The sequence below is a fragment of the Canis lupus genome, chromosome 32, assembly GCF_048164855.1.
Source record: "Canis lupus baileyi chromosome 32, mCanLup2.hap1, whole genome shotgun sequence".
NCBI classification, from domain to species: Eukaryota; Metazoa; Chordata; class Mammalia; order Carnivora; family Canidae; genus Canis; species Canis lupus.
The window spans coordinates 3,621,605-3,643,405 of NC_132869.1; the positions used below are offsets into that span (position 1 = coordinate 3,621,605).

General features: G+C 36.5%; 1 protein-coding gene, 1 long non-coding RNA gene and 1 pseudogene across 3 annotated transcripts in view; all 3 read left to right on the forward strand.

Annotated features, from left to right (window-relative positions):
• Nucleotides 1-1,087: 1,087 nt before the first annotated feature.
• LOC140622546 (uncharacterized) overlaps nucleotides 1,088-21,801 on the forward strand; it is a 51,538-nt gene continuing 30,824 nt past the window's right edge. The window contains exons 1-2 of one of the 2 annotated variants that reach the window (XR_012022284.1): nucleotides 1,088-1,231; nucleotides 6,273-6,337. This is a non-coding gene — a long non-coding RNA (uncharacterized lncRNA). Of the gene's footprint in view, nucleotides 1,232-5,547; nucleotides 5,690-6,272; nucleotides 6,338-21,801 lie in introns of those variants that run through there. The other variant, XR_012022285.1, reaches the window with a different exon arrangement.
• Nucleotides 6,533-7,471, forward strand: LOC140622679 (olfactory receptor 4F3/4F16/4F29-like). The gene has a single exon (XM_072808337.1). It carries the CDS (start codon nucleotides 6,533-6,535, stop codon nucleotides 7,469-7,471), a length of 939 nt encoding a protein of 312 aa, XP_072664438.1.
• On the forward strand, nucleotides 19,849-20,786 carry LOC140622756 (olfactory receptor 4F3/4F16/4F29-like; annotated as a pseudogene).

Here is a 21,801-nt window from a genome sequence, read left to right on the forward strand (position 1 = left end):
TTATCTATCTATCTATCTATCTATCTATCTATCTATCTATCTATCATCTATCTATCTATATCTGTTGATCTATCTATTTATTGGGCAAAAATCTATGAGGAAAATTGGAACTTCACTAAATCTATATCCTTTAATCAATACTTAAAGATTAATTAAGTATATTCTCCTGGATAATGCTTGGGTGCTTTTTACCCAATGTAATGTTGAAAGGATAAACACCAAGTTTCTTTGCCTACAGGTTTTCTACTTCTATATCTTTATTGGCATTTTAATTTTCTTCCTTTATGAATAGTCAATTCATTCTATTTTTTGTCTTCTATTGGTTCTACTATATTTGATTTACTAGAGTAGAAGAAGGTCTGTAATGATTATACTCTTATTTGAAATGTATTTCATTTTAATGTTTTTCATATTTAATATATGTAAAATCCAAGAAAATTGTATTCTGAGCTTTATTTTGAAGGTAATAATCTTAATGTATTTAATTGTGTGTCTTTGTATAACAGTTTTTGGATGAATTATTTTGTGGTTTTCAAATTTGCTACACTCTGACAATTCCTTTAGTTGGTTTCCTTTTGATTCTCTGGAAAGTAAGGGGTTTGTGCACACATCTCCCCATCTCCATCCCTGTGTCTCTTGTCCTATCTGTTCCTACTCCAAGTGTTCACATCTTCTTCCATTATTCTGAGTCTTTCATTGCTCATACTTGCTGCTCTTAATTGTTGTCTAGAGCTTTGAACACACACAAAGACTTAGTTGACAAAATATGTCAAGATTTCTAAGTTCTACAACTTTTTTTTAATGGAAGTTTTGGAGTTTTTTTCCATTTAAAAATTAGAAAATGCATCTTTTCTTTCAATAGGGATTTTCCTGGGTCATATCATAAAATAAAGGTAAAAAGTATATAAGAAATAAAATGAGGGATCTTTATTTATTACAAGAAAATCCTACACCTCTTTCCTCCCTCCCTTGTAATCCCATAAGACAGTTCCCATGGCCTGATGCTCTCAGTCTGAGAATCCCAGAACTCTAATGCATTATTTGGTCACCACTTTCTGCTATAGCTTAATTAGGTGCCTTTCTCAAAACAGCAGAGTTTTGTTTAGCTCCTTGTCCTGGGGAGGGTGGATAGAAGGACATGGGCAATGCTTATGCACAGGAGAAAATTCAGCCTATGGATCTCCTCTGATTCCCTGACCATGCTGCCACCTGAGATCTTTTGATGGATTATGTAGGTTGTAGTGAAGAGGAGTGGAGGGGTTGGTGAACCATAGTCTACCAGAAGAAGAATCCCCTTCATAGGAGAGGAAGGATATGATAAAATGAGCAGGAGGAGAAATTGTACAAGAAGGAAGAGTGGGAGGCAACTTGTGTACAGAAAGGCATGTGAAGGAAAGTAAAGTTGATTTTTCTCTAGCTTTTCGGAGAAATAATTGACATACATCACTATAAGTTTAATGTGCACAGTATGATGGATTGATCTACATATATTGTAAAAAGATTACAATAGGTTAACACCCATCATCTTATAGATTAAATAAAAGGGAAAGAGAAAATTCTCCTGTGATGAGAACGCTTAGCATTAACTCTCTTTTTAAAAAGACTTTATTTATTTATTCATGAGAGATGCAGAGAGAGAGGCAGACATAGGCAGAGAGAGAAGCAGGCTCCTTGTGGGGAGCCCAATGTGGGACTTGATCCTAGGACCCCAGGATCATGCCCTGAGTTGAAGGCAGATGCTCAACCACTGAGCCCCCAGGCATCCCAGGCATTCACTCTCTTAACAAATTTCTTATATACCATATAGCAGAGTTAACTGTAGTCATAATGTTGTAGTGAAGTTGATTTTTAATGGGGATATAGTTTTGAGAATCAAGATATGGGAGAAAAGAGTAAAAGAGTTATCACAAGCATATAGCTACTGTAATTACTGCTTTTAAGAGCTCTGATCTGTATTCTGTTATTTCCACATGTCCCCTCATCTTTGGCTGCACTTGCTGCATTGCCCAGGATTTAATTTGGTTAAAGAATTTCATTGTGACCTCAGACCTCCAAGGATCTCTTTCTTTCTATATCTTGCTCTTTTTTAAGGGAATGTATCTTATTTAAAAAATTTTTAATTTTAATTCCAGAGTTAACAGTGTTAAGTTAGTTTCAAGTGTACAGTATAGTGATTCAAGAATTCTATATATTGCTCAGTGCTCATCATTATAAGTGTACTCTTCATCCTCTTCACCTATCCCCCCAGCCATCTCCACTTTCATAACCATCAAGGTGAGCATTATTTATTGCAGCATTATTTACAATAGCCAAATTATGGAAGCAGCCCAACTGTCTATTGATATGTGAATGGATAAAGAAGATATATATATATATCTTATCTTATATCATATATATATATATATACACACTATGAATATTATTCATCCATAAAAAGAATGTTTGCAACAACAGGGATTGATCCAGAAAGTATGACACTAAGCAAATAAGTCAGAGAAAGACAAATACCATGCGATTTCACTCGTATGTAGAATCTAAGAAACAAAACAAATAAAGGATCTCTTTTGATACTCCATTCTGCTTTTTGTGCCTCACAGATGTGCTACTCTAAAATTCAGAATATGAAGTTCCTGAACATTTCTGAATGGTGTCACAAAAAGTTTCCATCTAGCTATTGGCTAAGTTCATGATAATGATACTCCTCTTCAACAAGATTCCCATAGTTGCTTGGAAACTATCTTGTAACGATTTGTTGATTTCTGACACTCTACATATTTTCTACACATAGCATGTTGCCTTATTTTCCCACTCCTCCCACCTCAAAACTTTTCCCCTGTATTATTGAAATTGTCATTTCCTGATTTTGCTTTCTACACTTTAACACCATCTGTTACCTCGCTAAAATCTTAATTTTCTCTCTGCTTTAGATTTCATCCCTTTTTAATGGTACCAGTGATATCTCGGCCCTAAATCTATGCCTTTTACTTAGTCTTCTAATTTTGATCACTCTTTAGCCTGTGAAAATGAGCCATTACTCATTTCTTTGACATTCCTTCCCCCCTGCTTTTTGTACACTGAAACAGGACTTTTAAAAGACAGATAATATGTAAAAATAGTAGTAATAGTAATAAAATTAAGGACGACAAATACTATGTACTTTTTTGGCAATGGATGTTTCCTCTATTAGTTTTCTTTTATCTCTTTACATGCTATCCTTTAAGCAAATCTTTCTTTCTCATGACTTCAAATTTTGGATGCATTCTAAATTTTTGTCTCCAGGTAGGATATTCCTCATCTGTTAGTTATTATGGTTTTTTATGAGTAAATGGCCCCTTGTCTTGATTAGCCCCCCCCACTTTTTAAAAAAAGGTTTATTTATTTGAGAGAGAGCCTGCACGCAGGAACAGAGGAAGGAGGAAGGGGAGGGACAGGGGGAGAGAGACAAGCAGGGAGCCTGACAGCAAGGCTTGACCCCAGGACCTTAAGATCATCACCTGAGCCTTAGTCAGACCTTAAGCAACTGAGCCACCCAGGCGCCCCTGGTGTCTTTTACTAACACCAAACCTTTGGTGGTTTTTTCCCCCATTCTGATCATCAGTCACCTTTCTCCCTTCCCCTTAACTTGTAGCAGTAATATGTAGGTTTAAATCTTGGCTCTGCCACCAGTAGCTATAAAATCTTGGGTAAGTTAATTTATGTGGTTATTAAATGTTTATGTTGGTCGGATGGAATATTCTTCTGAATAAAATGGAATCCCCCCCCAGATTTATTGAAATATAATTGACATATAACATTATGTCTGTTTAAGAGGTACATTTTTTGCATTCTTGCCCAAAGTTCATAATGGGATAATTGTTTTAGATCATGAACAGATATACATATTTGTGTGATGTAGTCAAAACAGCACTGGATTTGGAATCAGAAGGTCTGGTTTTTGGTTTCAAACTAAGTAACTATGTTTTTAGGTAAGTTATTAACTTCTCTGAATTTGAGGTTTTTCATCTAAAAATGAAAATAATTCTATCAGATATAATACCTATAGGTAATTATAAGGATCAAACATGTGAAGTGCTTAGTAAATATATACAATAAATATGTACAATAAAAATAATGTATGGTTTTCAAGCTCTAAGATTCCATCATTAAATATTTTAGAAACTTTTAGAATATGGCAGAAAAAAAATCTATATTTTCTTTTTTGACTTTAACAATGACATGGAAGATTACTAATTGCATCATGAGGTCTGGAAAATAGAAACTATAAGCTCTCTGCTATGCTGGCTGCTACTGGAATTCTTGCTCCCCCCAACCCTTTCTTTTTCTTTAATGTGCTTCTTCTTATTTTCTAAAACTCCATGAAGTTAAGCCATGGGCCATTATAAGTCTTGAGCTAAGGCTTCCCTTCTCCCCAGCTGGAAGTTTATAGCAAGAATACCAGGCATTCTCTTGGGAGTGATTGGGAAATGTGTTAATGCTTAGTTTTGAATTTGGAGACTTCCTTTGTGCATACTGGACTTCATAGAAAGAGATGATAGATCAGAAAAACAGCAACTGTGAAAAAGTATGGACCTGAGAAAATGGCTTTACTTCAGAGAAGTGTTATTAACTGTATTTTAGGAAATGTAAGAGTCAGAAGAAATGGTTCTTTCCCTCCTCAAACTTACAATATATTTGAGAAGAGAAAATCTATAAAATTGAACCCATTGAGGAATTATGATTAATAACAACTGATTTGCTCTAAATAAGCGATCAGTTATTATCTCTTTTCAGAATGCTTTCTTTTCCCTTCTCAATTTATTAAACTCTTGCAGTTGGTTTTTTCAAAACTCACAAGTCCTTTCTCCTTTGTAAAGCTGTCTCTGAATTTCCTGGACTCTTGTATGTCCATCCTGGCCAAGAGTAGACATCTGCAATGTTTTCTATGATGCTAGATATGGAGGTTTATTTTTATGTGGATAACTTCTATATTTCAATTAAAATTTAAGTTTCTTAACTTCTAGGAATAACAGAAGAGATTAATCAAAAGTGGAGTTACTAGGAAATTTTTCATGGAGGAAATGGGATTTTGATTTACCTTTAAGTGATGAGTAGTGATTGGAAATATTCTGTATTGCACTATCCTTTCCATAACCACTCTCTAGATGAGGCTGTGGAGCACTTGAAATGTGGCTGGTATGACCAAGGAAATTTTTAGTTTCATTTAATAACCATATGTAACTAGTGGCTACCATTTTGGACTGAGTAGATCTAGGTTTGGCATATCTCTTCTCACCCTATGATTTTTTTCTAGCATGTGGAATCTGAAGCCATATGTGGACTTGAAAACCCAGATTCTCTGTCTATAACTAGTTTTTTCTTCCTCACTGGACTACTGTTTTCTTATTTGTAAATGATTAATTTGGTCTAAGTAATCACTCATGAGATTTGTGGTATAATGTTCTTATGACTGATTTCACTCATGCACAACTAAGGTGTGTGTATATGTGCATATAAATACACATATTAAGACAAAGCTTTGAGATCCATTTTTTTTTCTATTGCAGGGTTTCTCTTGCCCTTTCCTTTCAGTTCCAGATGTGAGGCTTTTTGTGCATTCATGTACCTTTACCTTACCAGCTCTTTTGTTTGACACACAGACCAGAGAATATACCTTCCATGTGGTAACATATTGCCTGCCAAAAAATAAAGGGTAAGAACTAAAGAGATTCATGTAGTCACCCAGAATAGGGTCAGAGAACAGTCAGACTTGGCATTAGATCCCAGACACTTGAGAGGTTTAAAGCACAGAGAGGAGATAAGAGGGATAAAAGAGGTTAAGGTTGATGAAGGAAGTTAAGGAATAAAGAAGCCAATTTGATTTATCTGTCCAGATTCTTCATAATTAATTTTGTGAACCTTGTTTATAGTTACTCCCATGGAATTGTGCTTTGTAAAAGTTGGCCTCCTACAAATAAATTTCCCTTCCTTTTTCTCTAGTGGTGCCATAGCTCATCCTAGCAAGACAGTCAGTTGGCAGTTGTATTCCAAATGGAGTCCTAAGCTTTTGGAATTTGCTGGGGATGAAGAAATGCACACTAATATCATTGTTGCCATATAACCATTGATCCTCTCCTGTCCCTTCATCAATTAAAGTAGTACCAATGAATTTTGGCAAATGCCATTTTTCTTACCTCTTTCTTTTTCCTCATTGTGTTGTACTGTACCACCTTCCTTCTCCCTCCCAATCCTTGCTATGTACATCTACAATGTTTGCTTCATTTTCTTGTTTATAGGTGAATAGTCCTGGAAACCATGGTGTTAGGGATGGAAGTGACTCAACTGCTTTAGGTGACACCAGGTAAAATGCTTATTTCATAATGGCCCTGTGAAAGAACTGAGGGGATATATAGTCTTCACAGTATGAATATCCTTAAATAATTAATCATTATAATATAGAACTTCATTAACATTCTTATTTTAGTTTCTTATTTATTTATTTATTTATTTATTTATTTATTTATTTAATCTGGAAACATTCTAGCTGATAGAATTAATGGGTGGAGCGAATCACTCTGTGGTGTCAGAGTTTGTGTTCCTGGGACTCACCAACTCCTGGGAGATCCAGCTTCTCCTCTTTGTGTTCTCCTCCATGTTTTATGTGGCAAGCATGATGGGAAACTCCCTCATCATGCTCACTGTGACTTTTGACCCTCACCTGCACTCTCCCATGTACTTTCTGTTGGCCAACCTCTCCTTCATTGACCTGGGAGTTTCTTCAGTCATTTCTCCTAAGATGATTTACGACCTTTTCAGAAAACGTAAAGTCATCTCCTTTGGTGGTTGCATCACTCAGATCTTCTTTCTCCATGTCATTGGTGGTGTGGAGATGATGCTGCTCATCGCCATGGCCTTTGACAGACATGTGGCCATATGTAAGCCTCTCCACTATTTGACCATTATGAACCGAAAAATGTGTATTTTGCTTCTGGTTGCTGCTTGGGTAGTTGGCTTGGCCCACTCTATGATTCAACTGGTTTTTGTTATAAAATTGCCATTCTGTGGCCCTAATGTGCTGGACAGCTTTTACTGTGACTTCCCTCGGTTCATCAAACTTGCCTGCACAGAAACTTTCAGTCTAGAGTTCATGGTCACAGCCAACAGTGGTTTTATATCTCTGGGGTCATTCTTCATATTGATTGTCTCCTATAGTTTTATCCTGATCACTGTTAGGAAACACTCCTCAAGAGGCTCATCCAAGGCCCTCTCCACTTTGTCAGCTCATATCATGGTGGTGATTTTGTTCTTTGGTCCTTGCATCTTTGTTTATATCTGGCCTCACCCCACATCATGCTTAGACAAATTTCTTGCTGTTTTTGATGCAGTTCTTACTCCCTTTTTTAATTCAGTCATCTATACATTAAGGAACAAAGAAATGAAAGTGGCAATGAGTAAAATATGCAGTCAATTTATTATTTATAGAAGGATTTCTTAAATTACAAAAATATTATGGAGTTTATTTGAAATAACATTAAATTCCTATACTTGCAATATCAGTTTCCAAGAACCTTACTACTGTTTAGGTGTCTCAGATGAAAATAACATGATTATTTAAGAATCTTAACTGAAAAATTGTGTTGCTGCCTATGGTTAGAGGAAACATGTGGTATGATAAAAAAAAAAAGTATCTCCCAGAGAAGGCCAATTGCTTATCTCTCAGGAGACATTACTTTGATGAATTTACTATGGTCTAGAATTCAAAATTGAGTCTTTTCAGTGTCCAGATGGGTTATATAAGGGAATGCTTGCTGATTTACACTAATTTGCTGTAAAAAATTAGTAAAGTGGTCTGAACTGTCATGAAAGCCCAACTTACTATTTCACTATAGGGACTTTTCTGAGAAGTCAGGTGATGATAAGGATATTAATAAGCAGGGAATCAGAGTAAGAGGAGTTATATAGATTATTAAAATTTTTAATCATATCAGATTTTGGTGATTAATGCCTGTATCTCCACACTAGGATATGCCTTCCATCACGAGTGGAAAAACAGGATCCTTAGACCAGGCCACTTTCTTATCTGGACAGTGCTAGCTGGTCTCAACAAAATTTAACTTTTGTTTGCACTGTTTTAGGCTGTCTAACTCCTATGTTCTTTAAGATTCATTGTTATTTTCATTTGTAACTAGCCAGGTTCTTCCTTTTTCTTCGCTGCTGATATAATACTATTCCCATTGCATTTACATAATTTGAATCATTATAAGCTAAGTTTTAGTTTGAGAGGCTTTTTATATATGACCCAATTCTCTTATAGAAATGAGAGATTTGTGTACATAGATTTAGAAATTTCAGTTCCTATCTATCTCAACAAAGAGGAACAAAGGCTCATTCTCAGAGATGTAATACAAATGACTCTGAACCTTATAAATCCTTACACATACTCCATATATCTTAATGGGTTTATCAGTATTCCTATTATTTTATAAATGGTCCTTATTTACCTCATAGTTTATCTCACTTGATAATTTATTTGCCTTTTTTTTTTATTTCCATTGCTCTTATATCCTTTATTTATTTTTTTAAGCCCTCTGTTGGACATTTGGAAAACCAGTACCTATATTATCAGTTTACTAGCTACCACTTATGTTCAGGCTCCCTAAAATTTGTTTGGGAGTGGCGTTTTTTAAATGGAAGTTCCACTCATTTTTCTCTTTCATTGATTAAATACTGTTCAATAGGTCTAGCAGGGATTCCCAAATTCTTCACTGTTTATGTGTATTGATTTTAAAACGGCCTACCCCTCCCAATCTTTTGTCTTTCTGCTTTTCTCTCAAGTCTATATCTATTACAAGGTAGATTCTCCAACTTCATAGTGCCTAAAGATTTTCTGTATCATCTAATTTTAAAGGTCTTTCCTTTTACTCTGAAGAAATAACTACTTTTAGTGGACATCTAGTCTGTTGTTTGCTCAAATAAGCAACTTCTTTCTCTTGGTAAATGTAGCTTTCTCGTGCAGTAACTGTGTGGTATGATTATGAAGGTGACACGTAAATCCTACATCTAACTCCAACTGTTTGGTCAAAGGTTGGGCTTCTGAACCAAGTCATAATGGACATCTTTTAGCTAGCGTTGAAGAGTACAGGTATCAGTCTGACCAGGATGGGCCAAGTTTGAGCTTTCCTCTAGGATATTGGAATTGAGAATAAAGAGAAAACAAACTCAATCCATTTTAGAGCTATATATGCAGAAACTGCTGGCAATCATATTTCCTGCTGTCAAAAATCAAGTCTGGGATACTGAGAAAAGATATGTGGGAGTAGCTATAAGTTTTAAAGATAGAGGCTTGGCATTAATCAGTTCCATGGTTCCAAATGTCTTGGGCATTCAGCTTCATTCTTACCCCCCTATTAGTTTGGCTACCAGCTGAACTAATAAATGAGCCAATACGTTAACCCTCTTGCTTAAGTTTAAGATGCGGTTCTGTCATCTACAGTCAAAAGGATATTGATAAATACATCTCTGCTTCTAAGAAGATTGTATTTTCCGTTACTTCTGATGTGAAATCCTCCATATTTTATCTGAGAATATTTTTCCTAATAAAAGAAAAAAATTTCTTCTAATAAAGAAAACTTTATTTGTAAATTAGAGATGATAAAATAGCAATCATCCATAAAGTCACCATATGGAGATAATTAGTAGTAATATCTTGGTATACTTATTTCTAGTGTTTTTCTATGCTTAAATAAAAACATATATTTACAAAATGGAGATTTAATGGTATCTACACTTTTATCCTGCCTTTTTGATGAGTATTACATTCTGATAAAAATTTCACCTTATTAAATATTGTAGTGCAAAATAATTTTAAATACATAGTATTCTATATATGACCATGTCATAGTTATATTTGTTATTCCTCTCATTGATCAGATTCTTTTATATTTTTTACTCTGTTTTGAAAATCTTGCATATATATTATTTATATTTCAGATTGCTTCCTTTATAGATTGATATACTTGGAGTTAATAGGGGATGATAAACTTTTAAACTCTATTCATATTATCATTTCTCCCCAAAGATTTGTACCTGCTAAGAAGTATATACACTTTAGCACCCCCCAACACACTGAATATGACCACTTATTAAAAATATTAGCCAATTTAAAAGGCAAAAAGATAAAAACTTATTTTAAATTTCTTCTATTTTTATATGCTTGTAATCTTTTAAATATTGCTATTAACCTGAACTATTTAAATTACATGTATCAGGAATGCAATCAAAACTAGCTTAAAATAACTAGAAAAGTTTTAGTTTCACAAGAGGAAAGAGATCTAGAGATATTTTACAGCAATGTTAATACACTTAACATTACTGAACTGTACAATTAAAACTGCTCAAGGTGGTAAATTTTAAAACTACAATTAAAAATAAAGCATTTTATTTTATTTTTAAAGGTTTTATTTATTTGAGAGAGAGAGAGAGAGCATGAGTGGGGAGCCTGTCCTGGAGCTCAATCCCAGGACCCTGAGATCATGACCTGAGCTGAAAACAGATGCTTACCTGACTGAGCCACCCAGGCACTCCAGGCAAAATAAAAAAAAAATATTTTATAAAAAAGGACTTAACTGACTCAGATTATTGGGATGTCCAATAGTGGGTGGCATCAGCCTCATAGACTCCAGGGATTCACTCATTTTTACACTCTTGGATTTTGCTCCTCTTTTACTCTCTTTCTCTTTTCTTTCTTTCTTTCTTTCTTTCTTTCTTTCTTTCTTTCTTTCTTTCTTTCTTTCTTTCTTTCTTCCTTCCTTCCTTCCTTCCTTCCTTCCTTCCTTCCTTCCTTCCTTCCTTCCTTCCTTCCTTTCTTTCTTTCTTTCTTTCTTTCTTTCTTTCTTTCTTTCTTTCTTTCTTTCTTTCTTTCTTTCTTTCTTTCTTTCTTCTTTTCCCTCTCTTAACTCTGTTTATCCCTGAATCTTGATCTTATTTTCTTGTTTTACACATGGATTTCATTATGTGTGGTGTGAGGAGAGAAGGGACACTGCCAATAACTCTAAGTTTAACTCATTCCAGCAGGGCAGCCTCATAGAAAAGGGAAAGGCTTTCTTTCTCAGCTCCATATTAAAACCTAGAGAAAAGATCCTAACAGGCATTGTTTTAGCTCTGAGATGGGTCTTCCATGGCCCGGTCTGGATCACATGTCCTCTCAGGTGGGCAGAGGTCAATGTAATCTGGCTGAGAGCCTCCAAAGAACTACATGAATTTGAGTAGGGTCATCTCCCAGAAGGAGGGGATGGGGAGCAACCATCAGTGGTGGGGAAAAAGTGATTTAAGGCAGGCAAAAAGTTGTCACATATTCTTTTCTTATTTGAAATAGAACCTTTGCTAAGGTGTTCTTCTTCCCCATCCCCATAGATAGAATATTAATTTTGTCATATTGATTTACCAGCCTCACATATGTGTTGATGGCACTACCTCCTTTATTATCATATCTGTGTTCAAAATATTTCCCCCAATTTGTTGTTTTTAATTTTATATTCATATTCTGCAACATGAAAGTAATGATCTTTTTGACTCCAACTTCATGGAGCTTTAAATTGTGACTTTATTCTTATTGTGACTAAGTTTTATTCTTAGTCCTTTTCCATTCTAATACCTAAAGAATATCAATGAACGTGTATTTCTAAAATATTTATCCACCTGAAAATTATTTTTAGTGAAAATAATAGGAGAGGATCTGAGTTTCTCAAATTTACTTTTTTTAATAAATTAATTTTTTATTGGTGTTCAATTTACCAACATACAGAATAACACCCAGTGCTCATCCCGTCAAGTGTCCCCCTCAGTACCCGTCACCCACTCACCCCCACCCCCCGCCCTCCTCCCTTTCCACCACCCCTAGTTCGTTACTAATTTTCTTGGTACTGTTTAATGAATAATCATTTCCCTTCTGATCTCTAACCATTTTTTTACTACACTATTGTATAAAACACAGTCCTTGACTCTTCTGGCATCTGGACTCATGTGTAATATATCTTCTGGCATCTTGCATATGTCCTTTGACTGAATAAGTGCAAAATGGTACTTATGATCATCACTGAAAACTGTGTCTTCTTCCACAATTATCTATTCAGTCATGAAAACAAGAAACCCAGAAGTGGTTTTCATTCTCTCCCTCTCCTTTTCTCTCCACATCCTCTTTTCACTTTTTCATTTATGAAGCAAATGCCAAATGCCTATCAAGTGCCAGGCATTATTGTAGGTTTTTGGGATATCTCAGTTGAGAATATATATTTATAGATAATATATATTTTATATGTATATAAAATTCCTACCTTTGTGGTGCTATCCAGACAATAAATAATAAGCAAAATAAACAAGAAAGTTCTATACTAAGTTAAAAAGAAATAAGTGAGCTACCAATATAATAGAGAAGGTTAAGGTGATTCTGAAACTCCAGAGTTGTGGGGTAGTGGATTGCTTTTCTGAGTAAGGTAGTCAAACTGTAGGCATCTTTTGGGATGGTGTCCTTGAGCAAAGATTTGATATAGTTGAATGGATTATCAATGTAAATATCCAGAGGAAGGCATCCTATGCGGAGGGTACAGTTAGTAAAGGCCTAAAAGGCTTGGTTGTATTCAAGAAACAGCAAGAAGGCCAGTGTGACTTTGTCAATATAAAAGAAGGAGAATAGAAGGAGACTATTCATGGAGGTAAAGTGAGGCCAAATCATTCAGGATTCTGTAAACCATTGTAACATATTTGGTTTTTACTCTGAGAAAGGGGGATCATTGGAGAATTCTGAGCAGGGAAGTGACATGATATCATTTACATGTAAAATTAACTTTGGGGCACCCAGGTAGTTCAGTCAGTTGAGGATCTCACTCTGGATCTCAGCCTAGGTCTTGGTCTCAGGGTTGTGAATTCAAGCCCTATACAGGGCTCCACACTATGCATGTAGCCTATTTACAAAAAAAAAGGAGAAAAAATTAAATTAGTTTTATGTCTGATTATCTTACAAAGAATAGTCTAGGAAACGTGCAGTGGTTTAAGCAGTGGTAAGTTAGTACTGTGTTGCAGAAATTAAAGGAAGAGGGAAATTGTGGCTTGGGTAGCAAATGATAAGATATAGTGAGCTTTTGAAGGGTCAGCTAACACAATTGCCAGCTGATGGATATTGAATTTTAGAGAAATGACTCCCAAGTTTTTTGAGACAAGCAGTTAGAAAGATGTATCTTTCATCACTTAAGATGAAGGGGTATGTTAAAGCAGGAACTCAATTGTGTGCACATTACATCTAAGATGCTTTGGGATTTAACAGTAGAAATGTAAGGTAGGTATCTGGATAAGCAAGTCTGAAATACAGGGTATAAATATGAGCAAGAGACTGGTACACAGATGTTATTTATTTATTTATTTATTTATTTATTTATTTATTTATTTATTTTATGATTAATTTGGTCACTTTATGTTTAATTATTTTGATTCAGTGGTTTATAGCTTACATGTAACACTCAGTGCTCATTATAACAAGTGCCCTCCTTAATACCCATCACCCATTTAGCCATCTTCCACCCATCTCCCTCCATTAACTCTTCATTTGTCCTTTACTGTTGAGTCTTTTATGATAGGGCACATGAGTGGCTCAATGGTTGAGTGTCTGCCTTTGGCTCGGGTCGTGATCTCGGGGTTCCAGGATTGAGTCCCACATCAGGCTCCCTGCAGGGAGCCTGCTTCTCCCTTTGTCTCTGTCTCTCTGTTTTTTTTTTATTTTTTATTTTTTTAATTTATTTGTTATTGGTGTTCAATTTACTAACATACAGAATAACCCCCAGTGCCCGTCACCCATTCACTCCTCTCTGAATTTCTCATGAATAAACAAATAAAATATTAAAAGAAGAGTCTCTTATGGTTTGTTTCCCTCTCTCTTTTATTTAAATTTTCCTTTCTGTGTGTTCCTCTTTTTATTTCTTAAATTCCATGTATGAATGAAATTACATGGTATTTGTTTTTCTCAGACTGATTTCATTTAGCATAATACACTCCATCCACATTGTTGCAAATAGCAAGATTTCATTGTTTTTGATGACTGAGTAATATTCCATTGTGTGTGTGTGTGTGTGTGTGTGTGTGTGTATCACTTCCTATTTTTAAAAGATTTTATTTGAGAGAGAGAGAGTGCACATGTGAGAGTGAGAGCAAGCATGAGGGGAGTACAGAGGGAGAAGCAGATTCCCCACTAAGCAGAGAGCCAGATGTGGGGCTTGGTCTGAGGACCCTGGGACCATGACCTGAGCTGAGGCTAGAAGCTTAACCAACTGAGCCACCCAGGTGCCCCCATATCACTTCTTTATCCATTAACCAATGAACATTAGATCTCTCTCCATAGTTTGGTTATTGTTGATAATGTTGCTGTAGCAAGCTGCATGTACTCCTTTGAATGATTATTTTTTACCCTCTGGGTAAATACCTGGTAGTTCAATGGCTGGGCCATAGGGTAGTTGTATTTTTAACTACTTGAGGAACCTCCATATAGGTTTCGACAGTGGCTGCATCAGTTTGTATTCCCAAAACATTCCCCTCTCTCTGCATCCTTGCACCCGTTGTTTCTTGTGTTGTTAATTTTACCATTCTCACAGGTATGATGTGGTATCTCATCATGATTTTTATTTTTTAAATTTTTAATTTTTTTGTGTATTTTTTAAATTGGAGTTCAATTTGCCAACATATAGCATACACCCAGTGCTCATCCTGTCAAGTGCCCTCTCAGTGCCCTTCACCCAGTCACCCTGTCTCCCCAACCCATCTCTCCTTCCACTATCCATTGTTTGTTTCCAAGAGTCATGTGTCTCTCATGTTCTGTCGCCCTCTCTGATATTTCCCACTCATTTTCTCTCCTTTTCCTTATAATCCCTTTCACTATTTTTTATATTCCCTGAATCAATGAGACCATATTATGTTTGTCCTTCTCCAATTGACTTACTTCACTCAGCATAATACCCTCCAGTTCCATCCATGTCGAAGCAAATGGTGGGTATTTGTCATTTCTAAAGGCTGAGTAATATTCCATTGTATACATATACCACATCTTCTTTATCCATTCATCTTTCAATGGACACTGAGGCTCCTTCCACAGTTTGCTATTGAGGACATTGCTGCTATAAACATTGGGGTGCAGGTGTCCCGGCATTTCACTGCATCTGTATCTTTGGGGTAAATCCCCAGTAGTGCAATTGCTGGGTTGTAGGGTAGTTTTATTTTTAACTCTTTGAGGAACCTCCACACAGTTTTCCAGAGTGGCTGCACCAGTTCACATTCCCACCAACAGTGTAAGAGGGTTCCCTTTTCTCCGCATCCTCTCCAACATTTGTTGTTTCCTGCCTTGTTAATTTTCCCCATTCTCACTGGTGTGAGGTGGGATCTCATTGTGGTTTTGATTTGTATTTCCCTGATGGCAAGTGATGCAGAGCATTTTCTCATATGCATGTTGGCCATGTCTATGTCTTCCTCTGTGAGATTTCTCTTCATGTCTTTTGCCCATTTCATGATTGGATTGTTTGTTTCTTTGGTGTTGAGTTTAATAAGTTCTTTATAGATCTTGGAAACTAGCCCTTTATCTCATACGTCATTTGCAAATATCTTCTCCCATTCTGTAGGTTGTCTTTTAGTTTTGTTGACTGTATCCTTTGCTGTGCAAAAGCTTCTTATCTTGATGAAGTCCCAATAGTTCATTTTTGCTTTTGTTTCTTTTGCCTTGGTGGATGTATCTTGCAAGAAGTTACTATGGCCGAGTTCAAAAAGGGTGTTGCCTGTGTTCTTCTCTAGGATTTTGATGGAATCTTGTCTCACATTTAGATCTTTCATCCATTTTGAGTTTATCTTTGTGTATGGTGAAAGAGAGTGGTCTAGTTTCATTCTTCTGCATGTGGATGTCCAATTTTCCCAGCACCATTTATTGAAGAAACTGTCTTTCTTCCAATGGATAGTCTTTCCTCCTTTATCGAATATTAGTTGCCCATAAAGTTCAGGGTCCATTTCTGGATTCTCTATTCTGTTCCACTGATCTATGTGTCTGTTTTTGTGCCAGTACCACACTGTCTTGATGACCACAGCTTTGTAGTACAACCTGAAATCTAGCATTGTGATGCCCCCAGATATGGTTTTCTTTTCACATTCAGCATATAATCTTGTCTACTGTTCATATGGCATATATTGTATACTGTGTTATAGCAATTATGTGTGCAATTTATGTCTTTCCACTGGGTTTATTGAGTTTGTGACTTATAGAAGTTGGAAAAAAACCCAAACTCTGACTCATTATGGACTGGAACTATCAAGGAGAACTTTATAAAATAATTAAGAACTTTTACTTGACTTTTGAGGACAGCAAACTATGGAGAGGCAGAAATGATGGATGGTGTGATAAAGATTTTCTTTCAGATATTGCACCACTGTTTTGGTCTTCCAAATGAGCACCAAAATGAGAAGAGTGAGCACTCAAAGTGTGGCAGCAATAAATGACGTCATTTCTTTTTGCTTGTTTGTTTCAAGTTTTCATTTAAATTCGAGTTAGTTAACATATAGTGTTAGGTGTAGAATTTAGCTTTAGGTGTAGAATTCAGTGATTCTTCACTTACATACAACACCAACACCCCAGTGTTCATCCCAACGTGTGCCCTCCTTAGTGCCCACCACCCATTTAGCCCATCCCGCTGCCTGTCTCCCTCCATCAGCCCTCAGTTTGTTCTCTATAGTTAAGAGTCTCTTATGGTTTGCCTCCCTCTCTCTCTTTTTCCCCCTTTCCCCCTATGTTCATCTGTTGTGTTTCTTAAATTCCACATATGAGTGACATCATATGGTATTTGTCTTTTGAAAGATCTCATTTCTGTATACCATTTACTTCTAACATTCCATTGGTCATTTTGTTGTATGTATGTAGTTATTATTGTCATACAAAATAATTTAATACAAATAATAGGTGGTTTGTATAAATGCTGGTGTTTGGTGTTAGTTTTAACTCTGAAAGTCACATTTTAAGTTTTGATTTTTTACTCTTCTTTCTTAGGTTATATTCTACAGGATCTATAGTTTCTGGATCAAGAATCCAGAGACCTGGATTCTAGTCCCTAGTTCCGGCACTTGTGTGACTATAAGCAATTCAGTTTACATTTTTGAATCTCAGATTTCTCATCTGAAAAATGGTCAATCTGGAACAGGCTGTTTCTTAGATAAAAATATTGGTAGGATTTCACAGGATACATATGCTTTCCACACAGAAGTCTCCATGTTTCATCCTCAGTTGCTGAGTATTTCTAGCCATCTGTCTCTGCATATTTACCAACCAGTCCTCGTCCTTTCCTCTGTCCCTCACACAATGGCTGCATAGGTGGTTCCTTCTTCTCCAGCCCAGGCTCAGAGACTTCTGACCCAAGAGCTTGGGCTATAAAAAGTGTGTATCTTGAGACTATGGACTGTAGCCTCAGGAGGTGACAGCAAAATCATTTGATTCAGTTGTATATATAGACTCAGCTTAGCATTGATGAGCTAAACTTGGGGTCGGATCACAGTGAGTGTGTTTTTCAGTTTGGGAGCAGAGAGATGTTTTAGGATAGGTATCAACTGAATTTTTTTTTTGAGAAGATTCTTCAAATACCTGGAGATGTGTCTGCAAAAGAAGATCAGTAAGCCTGTATTGCATCCCAACACCTTCTAAAAGGAATAAAACTTCAGCAGCTGTTTTCAGGGCTTACCCTCTATTGGGAGTTCATTATGGTGGGTATTTGGACACAGAGCAGTGGAATCTTCACCACTTTCATCCCTTCTCCTCCCAAAGAAAAACATAGTCAAAACTTAAAAGTCACCAGCCCCCCTTTTATTTAAGTAAATAGAACTCTTATTTTTCTTTAAAGATCCCATCTGTTTATTTGACAGAGAGAGAGAGAGAGAGGGACAGAGAGAGAATGTGTGTGTGTGTGTGTGTGTACAAGCAGGGGGAGCAGCAGAGGGAGAGAGAGAAGCAGGCTCCTTGCTAAGCAGGGAGCTTGACTTGACCTGGGGCTTCATCCCAGGACCCTGGGATCATGACCTGAGCCAAAGGCAGATGCTCAACCAACCCAGCCCCCAACTTTTTTTTTAAAGGACTTTATTTTTAAGTAATAACTATACCCACTGTGGGACTTGAACTTCCAACCCTGAAATCAAGAGATCTATGCTCTACCAACTGAGCCAGGCAAGTGCCCCAACTACCAACCCTTTAGTATGTGCTCTAAGTGCATGTGATTAAGCCAAGGCAATGTGCCCTCCTATACTGTTACTGAAGTTTGACATTCTTTTCATTTCAAAATGTGCTAATGCTTAAAAGTGCAAATGACCTTGGAGACACCACATACCTGCATGGATTTCAGACATATTGAGACTGATGATGTCAAATATCAGAGCAGGTGACAATAAAGTCCCGAATAATTTAAAAGAATGGATATACTACTGAGCAAAAAAAGGGATGAATGGCTGAATTGCTGATGAAGAAAAATGTAATATTTCAGTGTTTGTAAGTGCTGGCCATAAGACTTTTATATGTGTGGACAAATAGAAGTTGTTTCCAGGTATATTTCACATTCCTTGTGGTGATACAGGTCCATTCTTTAGCAGGAACTAGGGTGAAATCCCAAGTATTTGTACATATCTTAGGTCTGGATAAAAATCCTGCAGGGCCAGGTGTAGGTCCAGAGGGAACTTCATTGAGTAGAGTGGCCAGTAGAGATCTCTGTATCATTTTGAAAGAACTTTTAAAAAATGGAAAGATGTAGTCAATGAACCTGAGGATATTATGCTAAGTGAAATAAGACAGTAAAAAATAAAGAAATACTGTGTGATTCCAGTTCTATGAGGTACCTAAAGTAGTGAAATTCATAAAAACAAAGTAGATGGTGGCTGAGGGGAGAGGAGACAGGAACCTGTTGTTCAATGGGTGTGGAGTGTCAGATTTACAAGATGAAGAAATTCTAGGCATATTTTCCAGATGGATATACTTAATAATACTTAACTGTACACTTGTGCAGGGTTTATATGGTAAAGTTTAATGCTATATGGTTTCTACCACAATAAAAAATGGGAAGATTCAGAAAAGCAGTGAACCTGATCTGACATGATGACAAAGAATGAAATTCTATCTTTGCTGAAGCCCATTTCTCTTTGACTACGCTTGCATGATTTGGGTGTTTTCTTATTCCCCAGTTGCATTGTCCCTTATCTCAATCGGTGTCCTCTTCTACAGTGTGTTTCTCCTTAATTCATTCCCGTCTCATGTTTCAGAAAACTTTCACTCCTAAATGGTGATCCACTGATTAATCAGCTTCTCCACAGTCCTACTCTCTGAATGTAAATTGTATGGAGAGAAGAAATTGAAAATGATCATAAGTGGGAGATGAAATGTGTTGTTATGGGAAAGTAGGGTCAGATGTAATTTGTATAACTGTGTTATTTCTCTTTGTGGGTAATTAAATGAATTTATTTTCACCGACTTCTCTTTTTCTTTTGTGAACAAATATACCTTCTTGCTTGTATATTCTGTTTCTTGTTACAGGGCCCTGCGAAGCTTTTCTTCTTGCCAAATTCTCCTATTAATTTTAGGCAATGAGAGCTTTTCCTAGTAGTTCCAATTATAATATGATCTTCTGAGTTGTGCTTACATCATCATCATCATCATTGTCGTCATTACTGTCATTACTTAAGAAGTGTGAAGAACTGGATTATCAGCTAGTTCTCATTTGCAATGCAGCATAAATATTCAATACCACTATCATTCCTGATAATCACAGTTTCTTTCTCACATTCTTAGTTCCCATCATTTCAGTGGCAGCCCAGTTGGCCGGATCCATGGATGGAGGGAATCACTCGGCTGTGTCTGAGTTTGTGTTCCTGGGACTCACTCACTCATGGGAGATCCAGCTTCTCCTTCTGGTGTTCTCCTCTGTGCTCTACGTGGCAAGCATGACTGGAAACATCCTCATTGTGTTTTCTGTGACCATTGATCCTCACTTACACTCCCCCATGTACTTTCTCCTGGCCAGTCTCTCTTTCACTGACTTGGGAGCCTGCTCTGCTACCTCACCCAAGATGATTTATGACCTTTTCAGAAAGCACAAAGTCATCCCCTTTGGCGGCTGCATCGCCCAGATCTTCTTCATCCATGTCATTGGTGGCGTGGAGATGGTGCTGCTCATTGCCATGGCCTTTGACAGATATGTGGCCACATGTAAGCCCCTCCACTATCTGACCATCATGAGCCCACAGAGGTGCATCTTATTTCTGGCTGCTGCTTGGGCCCTTGGTGTCAGTCACTCACTGTTCCAACTGGCATTTGTTGTTAATCTACCCTTCTGTGGTCCTAATGTGCTGGACAGCTTTTACTATGACCTTCCTCGTCTCCTCAGACTGGCCTGTACAGACACCTACAGGTTGCAGTTCATGGTCACTGTCAACAGTGGGTTTATCTGTGTTGGTTCCTTCTTCATACTCCTCATCTCCTACGTCTTCATCCTGTTTACTGTTTGGAAACATTCCTCAGGTGGCTCATCCAAGGCCCTCTCCACTTTGTCAGCTCACATCACTGTGGTATTTTTTTCTTTGGTCCAACCATGTTTGTCTATACATGGCTACACCCCAATTCCCAGATGGACAGATTTCTTGCTCTCTCTGATGCAGTTCTCACTCCTTTTTTAAATCCTGTTATCTACACATTCAGGAATAAAGTGATGAAGGCAGCAATGAAAAGAGCTTTCAGACCATTAATGATTTTTAGAAAGATTTCATAAAAAATGTTGTAAGATTTTTATCCTGATCATCATATAGTTTGTATTTGTAATTTTAGAATTGGCTTATTTAGTGCATCTGCAGTTGATTTGAATATTACCACACCCTTTAAGAATGCACCTCTTTCCTTAGAAATAATGAAGATGTAGACAAAACCTTAACTGAAAACATATGTTGATTCATATGGTGCTGCATATATATGTGCTACTTATAATTTCCTTGCTTCACTTTTTCTGTTGAAGTGTTCAGTTTATTATTGTTTCTTCAGTTTATCTACATACTTTCTTATAATATATCTCTTGATGTCCCACATGCTAATTATTCACTTACGATTGATAATCTCCACCTTTACCAATAATAGCTCTTTTTCTTATTCCTTTTGTGAGTTGGGAAATATTCATATCTATATTCATATCCCAGGTTCTTCATATCTTTATTTTTGATTCTTCACATCTATAACAAGCCATCAGCTTATAGTTGTCTTGTTCAACAGGAAAATTTTGTGCTCAGATTGTTCTTCAAATAAAAATAATTTGATTTCAGCCTAGAGGAGTACTGATCTCTCCTGCTTCATTGTATTCTGCCTTCATATCCTTTTTCTTGCTAATCTGTCCTTTAGATAATTGCCTAATGGTCACAATATTTTTTCTGTTGGTGATGTAACACTTTCTGGGAAGAATTTTGAAAAGCATAAACCAATAACACCCTTTGATTTCTTTTTGATTACATACATATGCACATTCATGAACCAGTAATTTATTGTTTTATTCATCTGTTCTCTAAACTTATTTTTTGGCTTACTACACATATGGAGTTGTGCTTACTCTATATCTGGAATTGTTTCTGAGAATTCATGGAAGCATCCTAAAATATATGGCCTGGAAGATTATGTATTTATTTTATTTTGATTAAAACATTTTAAAATTTTGAGTGTAGTTGACCTGTAATGTTACATTAGCTTCAGGTGTACAATATAGCAATTCAACTTCTGTATATGTCATTCTGTGTACACCATAA

Bases quoted from the DNA above. Each gene is read 5' to 3' on its own strand.
- LOC140622679 (XM_072808337.1), top strand. From the start codon at position 6,533: ATGGGTGGAGCGAATCACTCTGTGGTGTCAGAGTTTGTGTTCCTGGGA.